General features: G+C 45.8%; 1 protein-coding gene across 1 annotated transcript; it reads left to right on the top strand.

Moving 5' to 3' along the window:
- Window positions 1-4,352: 4,352 nt before the first annotated feature.
- Window positions 4,353-6,645, top strand: LOC123048293 (uncharacterized). Its single transcript, XM_044471424.1, has 2 exons — window positions 4,353-4,479; window positions 5,087-6,645. Exons 1-2 carry the CDS (start codon window positions 4,424-4,426, stop codon window positions 6,459-6,461), a joined length of 1,431 nt encoding a protein of 476 aa, XP_044327359.1. The 5' UTR covers window positions 4,353-4,423; the 3' UTR covers window positions 6,462-6,645.
- Window positions 6,646-12,876: the final 6,231 nt, after the last annotated feature.

The following is a 12,876-nucleotide window of genomic DNA, read 5'->3' on the forward strand; positions in this document are numbered from 1 at the left end:
GACGACCAGGAGTAGTTAGGAGGTCCCAGGCAGGAGGCCTTGCCTTTTCGATCGTTGCTACTTTTGTACTAGCCTTCTTAAGGCAGACTTGTTTAACTTATGTCTGTACTCAGATATTGTTGCTTCCGCTGACTCGTCTATGATCGAGCACTTGTATTCGAGCCCTCGAGGCCCCTGGCTTGTATTATAATGCTTGTATGACTTATTTATGTTGTAGAGTTGTGTTGTGATATCTTCCCGTGAGTCCCTGATCGTGATCGTACACATTTGCGTGCATGATTAGTGTACGGTCAAATCGGGGGCGTCACAACATGGTAGAATATTGTTTCTTTGCTAACAATATGAAATATTACTTTCTTGTTGGTTAAAACAGGGAACACCAACCCTTTAGTTGTTGCTCGTTGACACGCACAACAAAGTTAAAGGGTCAAGAGAAGAAAAGAAAGGGTTTGACTAGAGAATATCAACAGCATACAACGAGGCCGGATGCATGCTGAAACTTATTATTGTGTTTTTGCCAATGCACATAATGCATCTATGCCGAACATATCTAGATGGTTGGCTACGTACTACCTCCTTTAAGGTTTATTTACGCGTGTGTGTATCCCTAGGATGACAATTTTACCAACATAACAAAGCATGAGGGAGCTAGCAGTAGCGAAGACAGCGGGGACTGGTGGGGCCATGACCCCCCTAACCCCTAACGATCTACCAAGTGCTTACTTATCCTCTTGATAATCATTTAAAGTGATTTTGTATCTTCAGAAGTACATGATTTGGCCCATGTTATCACGAGTTTGGTTCATTTGGCCCCTACCAACTCTAGATCCTGGCTCCGCTACTGAGGGCTAGAGAATTGATGAAGAATTCTACATCATCTACTGTTAGTAAAATTGATAGAGAGAGCAATGGTGGCTGTGTATGGATCTTCCTTGTGTCGCCCGGCGGGCCTCTCTCGAGCGCCACGACCGACGAGCCACTTGCTTTTTTTCATTGTTTCTGTTTCTATTTCTTTTCTTTTTCGGTTTTACCTTTGTAATTCTTTTTTCGTGCATTGTACAAAGTTCACTGCAAGTTTATTTAAAAAAATGTTCATCATATATTTAAGGAAAATGTTAATCAATATATTTAAAAAAATGTTCAATGTGTAATTTAAAATTGTGCAGCGAATATCTAAAAAAATGTACAATGTGTATTTAAATATTTGTTCAGCGTATATCACGAAAAATCTCAATATGTTTCAAAATATTGTTCGGCCTATATAACAAATATTTTTGAGCTTGTATTTGAAAAATTGTTCAATAAATATTATAAAACAATTCATCATTATTTCTTCAATAAATGTTCAGAATTTCAAAACCTTGATCATGTTTTTATTTTTTTTGTTCACTTTTAAAAAAACATTGTTGATGTTTTAAAAGTTTGTTAGAATTTCAATTTTTTCATGATTTTCAAACATTATTCGCAATTCTTACAGAAATTTTTCACATTTTCCCAAGAAATGTTGAAAATATTGAAGAAAAATAGCCGACCTGCTACTCAACCTAGTACTTCAAATTTAGTGCTTCACTAATAGCAAACCTTAGTCACCAGCTTGACCTGCTAGCAACACTGTTCTCCAGCTCGAGGTTGGTGAGTTTGACTCCCCGCCTGCGCTATATTCTTCACATTTTTTCATTTGGTCGACGCCCGTGAATGGGCCGGCCTGTTATCGCGCCCTTTCAGCGAAAGCATACCTATTGGACGCATGCGGGCGTCCAATAGGTGGTCTCCACAGTTATGCACTTTTTACATCTTTCACAAACTCTTTACTTGGTCTTCTACACATCGCACGGAGAATGCACCAGTGTGTTAGACTATCAGTGACAGGTCAGCAAAAGATGCGCAAAAGAGAAGATTGCATTTTGGAGAGAATAATGAAGATTGCAATGAAACGCTGAACGAATACTCGCGTGGGAGCCCAACGTGCTCTCGGCCCAGGGCGCCATAGGCCACAGACCCAATTAATAATCCTGGCGGTTCGGCTACTGTCCCATTGAATTTTCTGTTTTGCCAAAAACACAAAAAATTAAATACAAACCCTAAATTTTTGTAAAACCCTAATGTTTTTAGAAACAAGGATATTTTTTGTAATGAACCAATTTTAGAAAACAAAAAAACTATTTTAAAATGCGATCATATTTTCAAATATGAACAATTTTTGAAATTCTGATTTTTTAGAAAACGTGAACAATTTTAGAAATTAATATATTTATTTGGAAAATAGAGATATTTTGTGATATTCCGAACTTTATCAAAAACTCCAACCATTTTTTGAAACATGAGGCATTTTGGAGAAACAACTAATATTTTTCGGAAAGATGAACAATTTTTAAATTTTGAACCTTTTATGAAAACATGAAAAAAAACAATAACACGAACAATTTTTTACATTCTAAATAAAATTTGAATATATTGAACGTTTTTTGAATCTGCGGTTTTTTAAATAAATAGAAAAGCAAAAAGAATCATAAAAATACGGAAAATGAAAAATGGAAAATGAAAAAACCAAAAGAAAACTACGGAAACCAGTAAAAAAACCATTTTAAGAATTCTAAATGGTTCCCAAGACCGATTTCTCGCACATATTAGTGGGCCGACCCATCTATCACTCCTGATGGATACGAGGTGTGCGTAGTCTCGATAGTTCGAAATCACTAGTTGAGAAGTACTCGTTGCAAAGATCACTCCAACTCCCCTTGTTGCGACAAGTGGCGCACATGCAGCCCGCCACTTGTCGCAATCTGGGAGTTTTTCCTTTTTCGTAGATTCGTTTATTCAAAATGTTTTATCTCTCAAACCGTACGTCTAAATCTCTAACCGCTTTCACCGTTGGATTCCTCGCGTCGAGATCTTCAAAACTAGATCCCATGTTGATAGGTTTTGACAAAAAAAAATTCACGAAAAAAAGGAACCGGGAGCACGGGTTTTTTCCCTTTCCGAAAGAGGCACGCCCGTGCCTCTCACGAAATCACAATTGTGCCTCCCTCGGAAGCAAAACCGTGACTCTCGCCAATGAAAAAAAAAACAGAAAATGCGTTTTTTTTCGTTTCCGAGAGGCACGGCCGTGACTCTCGCAAAAGCACAACCGTGCCTTTCGCGGAAGCAAAAGCGTGACTCTCGCGAAAGAAAAAAACAGAAAACGCGTTTTTTTCGTTTCCGAGAGGCACGGCCGTGACTCTCGCTAAAGCACAACCGTGCCTCTCGCGGAAGCAAAGCCGTGACTCTCGCGAAAGGGAAAAAAACAAAAAATGCGTTTTTTTCATTTTCGAGAGGCACGGCCGTGACTCTCACGAAAGCACACCCGTGCCGCTCGCGGAAGCAAAACCGTGACTCTCGCGAAAGGGAAAAAAAGAAAACGCGTTTTTTCACGTAATTTTTTTTATTTTTTTATCAAAAAGCTAAGGAAGACCGGTAGAAAACCAAAACGTCGAAAAAACCAAAAAAAACCGTCTAAAAAGGCGAAAACGCGTGCGGAAAAATAAAATAAAATAAGATCCAGAGGGAGCGCCTAGAGCGCGACACGTGACGATTGGCTGAGAGCACGATAAGTGGCGCTGATTGTTACGAGGCTCCCGAAGGAGCGCTCGTTAACTAGTTGCTCTCTCAATAGTAGTTGCCCGTTAATCTAGCAAATAGGATTTGGGTGCTTGAGCAGGCCTGCTCCACATCAATGATCCACAAGATGAGCTAGTTCGGGTCAAGTGTCCAGGCACGTTTGGTAGACTCACCTATCGCCTGAGCCACTAAGCACTTCGCACTGGACGGTTTTTCGTAGGTATGTTCTTGTTTGGGACCTCGCTCTTCGCACCGAATAGTAGGGTTGCCGCATAGGGAGATAATGTCCTGGTGGGCCGGTCCATTGCAAGAGGCAGGAGCGAGAGACGTATGTGTACTGTAACCGGGGTCACTTTAGCAAAAAGAACTCTAAGAAAGTTATCACATTTAGAAAACTTGAACATTTATTAAAATGCAAAAGTATTCTAAATTTACAAATATTATTAGACTTATTTTCTTCAATTTTTTCAAATTTGCGACCATTTGTTGAAGATGCGAACACTATTACTCTCTTAGTCCTCTTTTTATTTTGCCAACGTCATGTCACAAATTTCCGAAAACAAATTCATTATGAGCATCGATCAACAAGAGAGACGAATTTAACCAAACATGTTAGGTGGGCAGCTCTTTCGGATCAAATGCTTGCTGGATTGGGTTCGCAATGCACGTGAGGTGCTGGGTTTGGGCCGTACAATGATTGATAGGCAAAGACGGCTAAATGTAGCATCGCTCGCTCCACCATCTTCAGTCTACGCGGAGTGGAGGACTGCTGTGCTACTGCTGCTGCGTGCTATCATCACTCCGTCAATGCTTCGTCCCGCCGTCGATGAGATACGCGGCTGAAAGATCGCCCGCCGGCGTCCAGAAGCCCAACACAGGGAGGTAAGCTCCATGTCAAGGCTACGGTTTCTGTGGAGTTTGTTTTTCTTCAGTGAATCACTTGATGGGTTCATGGCCGCTTTTTGCCACCAGCCCACCATCGTGTTCTTGCTTCTTCCAAGCTCGCGGCTGACCGCGTTATGTCTAGACGGATCCTTTCTTCTTTTCATTCTTTCTGGGAGTAGCTTCTAACTTTGCCAACTGGTCAAAACTTTCTTCTTCTACCTGTCGCGCAACCAATGGTTTTTTCTTTCTTCCTCGGATGAGATGTGATTTGGGGATTCCGAGATCCCGATTCGTAGAAAACCAGGATGATAAGCAAAAATCTTGGTTTGGTAGGATGAAATGGGCAAGGTTTTACTGATTTATTTTTCCCAAGGAATGAAACAACAAATACTTTGGAATTCAGTTAATAAGTAGAATGTTATGAGACCAGGGTCGTTAACAAATGTTTTTTTGTGAAGCCATTCATTAACCAAAGGTTACGAGCCAATATGTTATCCTGGATCTCGTTCTGATCTCTCAAACATATGCAGATCATAATGCAGCACTTAGTGTACATGATTAGTTACATATGCGAAATGATCATCTGATTTTGACCTCAGTGCAGGTTCAATGTGTTGGTGCATGTCGGCGGGGCCATCTATGTCGTGTACAAGCACATATACATGGGCGGCGGTGACAGGGCCTTGCTTCCATCATCCATCACCATTCTCGCCGTCGGTGTTGCCAAGTATGTGGAGAGGGTACTGGCGCTTTGGCAAGGCAACCTGGGCAACATCCGGAGCTCAAGCAAGAAGAAGAAGAAGAAGAAGAGGCAACGAAGGAGATACACCGATGGCTCGGGCTCCGCAAGCGGAACGGTGCTGGACAATGAGCAAGCCCTGATGGTTGCCCACGACATGTTCCCGTTCTGCCAGCGTGCAATGACCGATTCTTCTGTCAACATGGATTCATCTGACCTTGAAGCAACCAAAGTCATGTTCTCTTTTGGGTGGGAGAGTATGTGCAAGGTGGTGGAGATGGAGCTTTCTCTCATGTACGACATCCTCTACACCAAGGCAGCCATGGTCCACACCTGGGTCGGCTACTCGATCCGGCTTGGTTCACCGGTCGCCACCTTCACGGCGCTGGTTCTGTTTCTGCTGTACAGCAAAGACGGCCAGAGGAGAGCACTGATGCATGGCAGGAGCGCGGCTGCGGCACATGCCAAGGCCATCAAGGCGCTGTCCGAGTACCTGATGTTCCTCGTCGCCGTGCGCCGGCACATGCTACCGGGCCTTGTTCTTCGCAGCCTGTATGAAGTGACCTTCGATGCTTTGCAGGACATTGGGCGCAAACAGGCCGTCAGCAGCCGTTCGACGACGACCGGCAGGGAGAGGGAGGGGAAGCTTGCAAGGACTCTGCGTGACAAGATGGATGCAGATGGCGAGTGGGGTTTGGATCATGATAAAACCCGTCTCGTCTCCGACGGAGCAAATATTGCCATGGCGCTGCTAGAGGCCGATGAGTCGGAGATGCCGGAGGTGCTGGAGCTCGTCTTCAACGTGTGGGTGGACAAGCTGTTGTACGCGGGCACCCGATGCAGCCGGGAATCCCATGCCAGGCAGCTCAGCCGAGGGGGTGAGCTCACGACCGTCGTCTGGATTTTGGCACAACATGTTGGCCCGTTTCAGATCGGCCAATGCGTTCCAGATGATAAGAAACGAGATCTTCCTCCACCGTGCCCGCTTCCGGTACCCAAGGCCATGGAGGAACCTTATCCGCCACCGTTCATGATGTATCTTCCGCCGTCGACCGCACCGTGGCTACCGTCGCCGCAATACGTCGAACCACCCAAAAAGGAGGAACCTTGTCCGCCGCCGTTCATGTATCCTCCACCGTCGACTGCACCGTGGCCACCACTGCCGGAGAGTCCGCTGCCGCCACCACCGCCACCCATGGAGAGGCGTAGACGGTATGCTACGCTGTATCCAGTGGACTGAGTGATATCGATCAGTTTGTTTAGTGATCATATTTTTTTTTCCTTTTCGTTGAGGGGATCTCAACATCGTTGTTAAGTACAGAGAGAGACACATGACAATTTGAGAATCCGAGAAATCTGTTTCCACTCTCATTACAGTCAGCTGTGACGAGGCTAGTAATAAAGTCAAGGGGTTTTCAAGATCACTTGTGCTCTGCTCTGATATGTCAGTACCATACATACAACAAGTCCCTTAGGGCATCTCCAATGCCGGCTTGCAAACCGGACATCGGATCCATTCGTGAACACTCATAGGGGAGCCAGATCCAAAGCTAGCCGCATATTTGAACTAGACCAAACTCTAAACCTAGCCTAAACTACCGCCGGCGCCTATTCCCCATGTCCGCCAGGCCATGAACCCTAGAAAATGAAGCTCCACCTCCGCAGCCTGCAAGCGGCTAATCGGCCGACAATGACGAGCCCGCTAAGTTTGGCTTGAACGGGAGCGAAAGAGCGGTTGCCTTCCTGGGACCATGAGCGCCAGCGACCTCCCATGCTTTACTCATCCTTTCGATGTAGTGAGTGTTAGAATAAATCCGAGGCACTCCGTTGATCATCTGAGGACCAAGCAATCACACGAGCACGACACCGAGATTTGTTAACGAGGTTCACCGATATGGCTACATCCCCGGGGCTTGACTACGGGCGCTCCTCCCCGTGACACCGTCACAATACCGCACCCCGGCCACCCGGGCGCCGGCACACGCCGCCGGCTCCCCCTTGCGCGCCTGTGCTATTATGCTGGCATAGGTTACATCGTGTGTCTACCCCGCTATATATGAGAGGCCTAGGATACAAGTGTCCTATTAGGACACGACTCCATATCCTATATCTAAACACAATACAACTACAAGTCCAACTGTAACCTACCTTGTACACAATATTCGACACAACTCTAACAAACTCCACCTTGGCGAATATTCTCCACCATATTAAATTCGTCCATTGTCAAACTTCCATGTACATTGGACTTGAGCTTATCCCATGAGTACCGCTGCTACTCCAAAGACTCCATATGACTCCACCTGCAACTTGTAGTCCCTTCTTTTTTTTACCACAGTCAACGCTCGAGCAAAATTAAGTTCCTCTTTACTCTAGTCTGTGCTCCCAACTTTCAGAGTATCCGTCCAACGTCATCACACATTGATCAATGACCTGCGTGAAAGTGAACAACTCACATATTGGGTGTCACACATAAGAGTACCTGAACTCAACATCACCGCTCCTTTCTTGACCGCCTGTCTGAAACTTGAAGGAATTTCACCATTGCTTGTAGTCATTCCAAGTCAAATTCGCAGTTGTCTCACCACATGTATGACCACCAGAGCCCTGGCCCGTCTCCATGTCCCGTGCATACCGCACGCCTCGCCGCTATTACCGCGTAGAGCCTCCGTTGTCCCGGTCGAGTCTCAAGGGTCGCAAAACCCACACCACTCAACCCCCACTGCAGAGTACCACCGATCATCACCGACCGATGACGAGTTCCACGCTTTCATCAGACCACTGGGCTCCAGTCCGAACAACGTGTCCCTCGCTTTTTCCCGCTGAATAGGCTTCGACTCTCTAAGCTCTTATGCCGTAGCCCCTCAATCCAGCTCCACCTTCAACAAGACTCCATGGTAGATGACCAGTCCACCCCTGCGCCCCATCGACTTCAAGCTCCGTGTATACACCACCTTGAATCAATCCCGCGCCATAGTCTTGTCGAAGTCACACAAGCACTCACGCCCGTGTCGCGTGTTTCCACGCCCAGAATCGGTCACCATCAGCACCACGCTCCTATGTCGTCGTCGCCGATCCCACCACCGTCTTCTGTACCCACCGACTTGCGTCGATCCGTCAGACTGCCTAGCCCGACCCAGCCGAACTTATCCGACTGTATGACACACTCGAGGCTCCCAAATCGTCTTTCGCGAATTTCCATCCGTCACATGATAATTCCATCACCGCTGACTTGACTTCCTGCAACGCCTTCAAGCATCCCTGTTGCACCAATAAATTTTTCATCCTTGTCTGCCATAACCCAAGGTTTTCTGTCCCGTTGAACTTCTTCACCTCAAACCAGGTACCCATTGGTGCCATGGTTCTTCGTATAGCTGATCGTGTGAAAAATATCCTTAGCTCAATCCCCGATGCTGGCTATTGCTTTGCCCGTCTCCTGGTGTATTACCACGTGATTTTTCTTCACCAATTTGATTTGCTCCTGCCTCTCTGTGTCACATGAGGACTCGGTCCTCTTTTTGTCCAAAACAGATCTCGCCTCTCGTGTGTTGCACATCATATCAGCATCATGCCTGACCTCGCAGCTACACAAAGGCCTAGCCCATCAAGCATGCACACAACTAACCACCAGGGCCAGCTTGGCACGTCCTACGCCCATGCCCACAAGCCGCCCTGGCTTCGGTTCGCCCGCCTGCAGCCGTGCGCACCTGGGGCAGCCGCCCACGCACGGGGCTTCCGCAGCTCCCATCGATGGAACCAACCGACCTGCTGCCTGCCTGCCCGTGCGGCGCGCCGTCCCTTCATGCACGAGCTCCTGTACGCTCGCCCGATCAATCCGATCGCCACACGTCTCTACTGCCGCAACGCGCGTAACCTTCCGCTGATCCAATCTCATCGAGAACCACACCGGCCACCGCAGCCAGCTGCATCTCAAACTCGATACTTCCTCTAGCTCAACATGATCCGCCTTGATCTCAAACCTTGCTCATGATACCACTTGTTAGAATAAATCCGAGGCACTCCGTTGATCATCCGAGGACCAAGCAATCACACGAGCACGACACCGAGATTTGTTAACGAGATTCACCGATATGGCTACATCCCCAGGGCTTGACTACGGGCGCTCCTCCCCGTGACACCGTCACAATGCCACACCCCGGCCACCCGGGCGCCGGCACACGCCGCCGGCTCCCCCTTGCGCGCCTGTGCTATTATGCTGGCATAGGTTACATCGTATGTCTACCCCGCTATATATGAGAGGCCTAGGATACAAGTGTCCTATTAGGACACGACTCCATATCCTATATCTAAACACAATACAACTACAAGTCCAACTGTAACCTACCTTGTGCACAATATTCGACACAACTCTAATAGTGAGCACGGGCCTCGTTCATGGTGATGTCGGCATGGACCGGCGAGGAGGATGACGTTGGCTCGTCATCGGCCGCGTCCTCCATTGGGACGTCCGCAGGGCCGGCCTCCCGGCCTGCCAGTTGGCAGCAATGGCGGCGATCTCCGTCTTCTGCTCGGACAAGAGGATGTCCCAAATGGCTTTGGAGCTCGAGGAGGACATGGCGGACGTGGTGTGGGGAGGAGAAAGGGAGCGAAGAAGGATGGATGCGGCTATGGCCGGGGCTAGAGTTTAAATAGCGGCCGGATGGCAGGGCAAGCGGCGGGGTAATTAATGGTGGCAGGCAAAGGGACGAACGGGTGGCGCCGGAGTAGGTTCCTCGGCAACCACACATGTTTAATGTAGGAAGACGGAAAGATGGACGGTCGTTTGAATGCCGAGGAGTCGTGTGCACCGGAAAGTGGCGCGGGCGACGCTCTCAGCCGGTGCGTCGGTTCAATGCTGGAGTGACGTCAGAGGCGCGTCATGAACTCTTGATTTTTGTGCTCTTGATTAAACTGCCCAAATTAAATGCCTCCTAATATCAGTCCTTGGTATATAGGAGTATATACTTAATGTATGTACTTGTTCTGTACTGGTAACCCTACTCCTACTGTAACAAGTAGCAATGTAGTGTTAATTGATATGATATTTGATAGTCGTCTTCATAGCAGGTTAATTCTTCGTTTTGAAATATACTGATTCCTGCTTTTCACCTTATTTATGACTGTCTAGAAGTACTTATTCACGCACTTTGGTTAGCCTTTCTTGTAAATCTGTATTATACTGACATAAGCATTTTTCTATGATATTCTTCCTGGTTGTCTTGATATATACCAAATGCAGCCCTAAAAGCATACCCAGGCATATTTGACATATGCCCTTTGAAACCACTTTAGCCTGGTCTTAGTCAAATACAACAAGGCCACTGTCATCTATGAAACCGCTTAACCTCAGATAAGACCCCCAAGGTAGATGGTTTTACAATGTTGAAGGACAGGGCTGAGGGGGCCAAATCTAAACAAAACATTTTTATCTAATTTTCATCACCCCTACTGGCTGAAAGATCCTGCAAAAGTGTTTGTACAAAGGTGTTGAGATCAAATGGCTACTTCTTAATTTGTTTTCTGTACAAAATCCCGTGGTTTTCAAATGTCAACTTGCTTATGGTATACAGTTGACACTGGTATCAGATAAAATGCACACACTTGTAATCTTCTTGCACCACACTGGGATCAGGTTTTTGACAACAAGCTGTTTTGTTTTTATTTCCAACATTATACAGTAGACTGAGAAAGATATAATTAGGGAACATGTTGTAACGTGCTTATGGAAAATGCCCAACACGGCGCACTGTGGGATTGAGAGCAGTGCAGATAACAAAATGACTCAAAGCACAAGCCCAGACCCCTGAAGCTTCTGTTGGACGATGCGGTCTAACTTTTCGCCCATCTCGCGACTCATGTGGTTCACCCAGTCCCCTACTTCTCATTTCCTATAAAACGAGGAATTACCAAAATAAACTTTGTTTCTGTAGCTAGCACCCCCAACCTGCTTAGGCTGGTAAGCATCTCAAAAATGGAGAGTCTCGCCACCTCTTGAGCAACACCAGAGCTCTCCTCCTCTTTAGTCAGTGGGACGCCGAGGAATTTAGCTAACTTCCTCACAACTTGCACCGGATTTGAGGACGTATTTTATATACCGCAGCATCTGCAAAACTAGTCCACTCCAGCCAAGTTCATTATTGCATTGTAACCCGAGTGAGTGGTTGTAGGTTCTTAGACGATGATGTTCATTTCTGGTTATCTGTGTTCAATATCAAGCAGAACCCACCAAATTTCAGATGTTTTTTATTTTGTTTATTTTCTTTATTATGAGCTATGTTCAGGGCCGCTCCTGAGATTTTGGGGGCCCGGGGCGAGACTAAAACCCGGGGCCCTCAATGTAGAAATCATAACAATAAAAATTAATATACATATATACGAAATTTTACCAATAACATTTAAATGCGTCAAAATCAGTATATGTATCAAATAATTTATACATATTATGTAAAAATGTCCTAATCCATCATGTGTCAAGGATCTCTGATTCCTGTATCCTGCTAATGCTAGACTTGATGGTCTTACATCAGAAGCAAAAAACTTTTCGACATCTTTTGAACAAACTCCTGCTAATGCTAGACTTGAAGATCTTACATAGCAGATGCAAAAAGCTTTGTCAACACCTACTGAATAAACTAATCACTTTCAATCATGTTCCTTCCCATTGCTTAATTTCCTATGATAATGAGCATATGAAAAATGTCTTACTGCATCATCTAGATAGTATGCCATTTTTTTGCCCTCTCTCATAGGCCCTTTCTCGACCAAGATTACTCTTGCTTTATTATCAAGATCATCCCAGTTACTTTCATAAATACCAGCAGTATAAACTGGCTGTTCATCAACAATTGGTGGATTGTGCATGTACATCTGATGAATTACCTACATGCTCAGAGGCACTTACATTCTTATGGTTGATGTTGGTGTCAACATTTTCTTCTTGTTGAGAACTGAACTTCCATTAGTTGGTTGCCCTTCCTCAACTATCGCCAACTCTCTTAAAAAATTATGATTATTTTCACGCTGTCATTATACCAAGTCACAATGCTGAAAATAAATAATTTATCACTACAAGATGAATAATACTTTCTTCCAAATGACAGAATAAGACACAATGCTGAAAATAAATATATTTTTTGCATCAATAGACAATTGTTGAGCAGCGGCTATGTGCGGCTATTCATCTAGGAGACTAGGAATCTCAATATGACTAGAAGATTTACCTTGGATGGTCAAATCGTTCATGGACGTAGAGCAAATCAGGGTTGCGACGGCCCCAGAGAATTGATATTTGGCGGACGATCTGAATTAGGGAGGAAAATTGGATTTGGGAGAAAAAGGAAAAGGAGCGGCGAGCGCACAATTGCGTAGCGTCGGCGGCCGCTGGGAAATTAAGAATCACTGCGCGAAATGTGTGTGTGTTGGAATAGGAAGGGATGCATCAGTTCCTTTTTTTCGGCTGCACGTACTAACTAACGAATCGGAAGGATCAATCAGTTCCTTTTTTTTCGAGGTGTCCCTTCCTGGCTACTAGTACGTGCGTACGTTCCATCCTGCCGCGTGAGGCCCAGCCGTCCAGTTCATAGAAAAAATATATAATGACTGGAAATATGTTTGGCCATAGCCTACGTGTCCCTGGGGAGGGGCCCCTCGATTTG

The sequence above is a fragment of the Triticum aestivum genome, chromosome 2D, assembly GCF_018294505.1.
Source record: "Triticum aestivum cultivar Chinese Spring chromosome 2D, IWGSC CS RefSeq v2.1, whole genome shotgun sequence".
NCBI lineage: Eukaryota > Viridiplantae > Streptophyta > Magnoliopsida > Poales > Poaceae > Triticum > Triticum aestivum.

What these genes read in the sequence shown, in the direction of transcription:
- LOC123048293 (XM_044471424.1), top strand. Translation starts at nt 4,424, where the DNA reads ATGAGATACGCGGCTGAAAGATCGCCCGCCGGCGTCCAGAAGCCCAAC. An exon ending in CAGAAGCCCAACACAGGGAG is followed by an intron (nt 4,480 to 5,086) that starts GTAAGCTCCATG and finishes ACCTCAGTGCAG; the next exon opens with GTTCAATGTGTTGGTGCATG.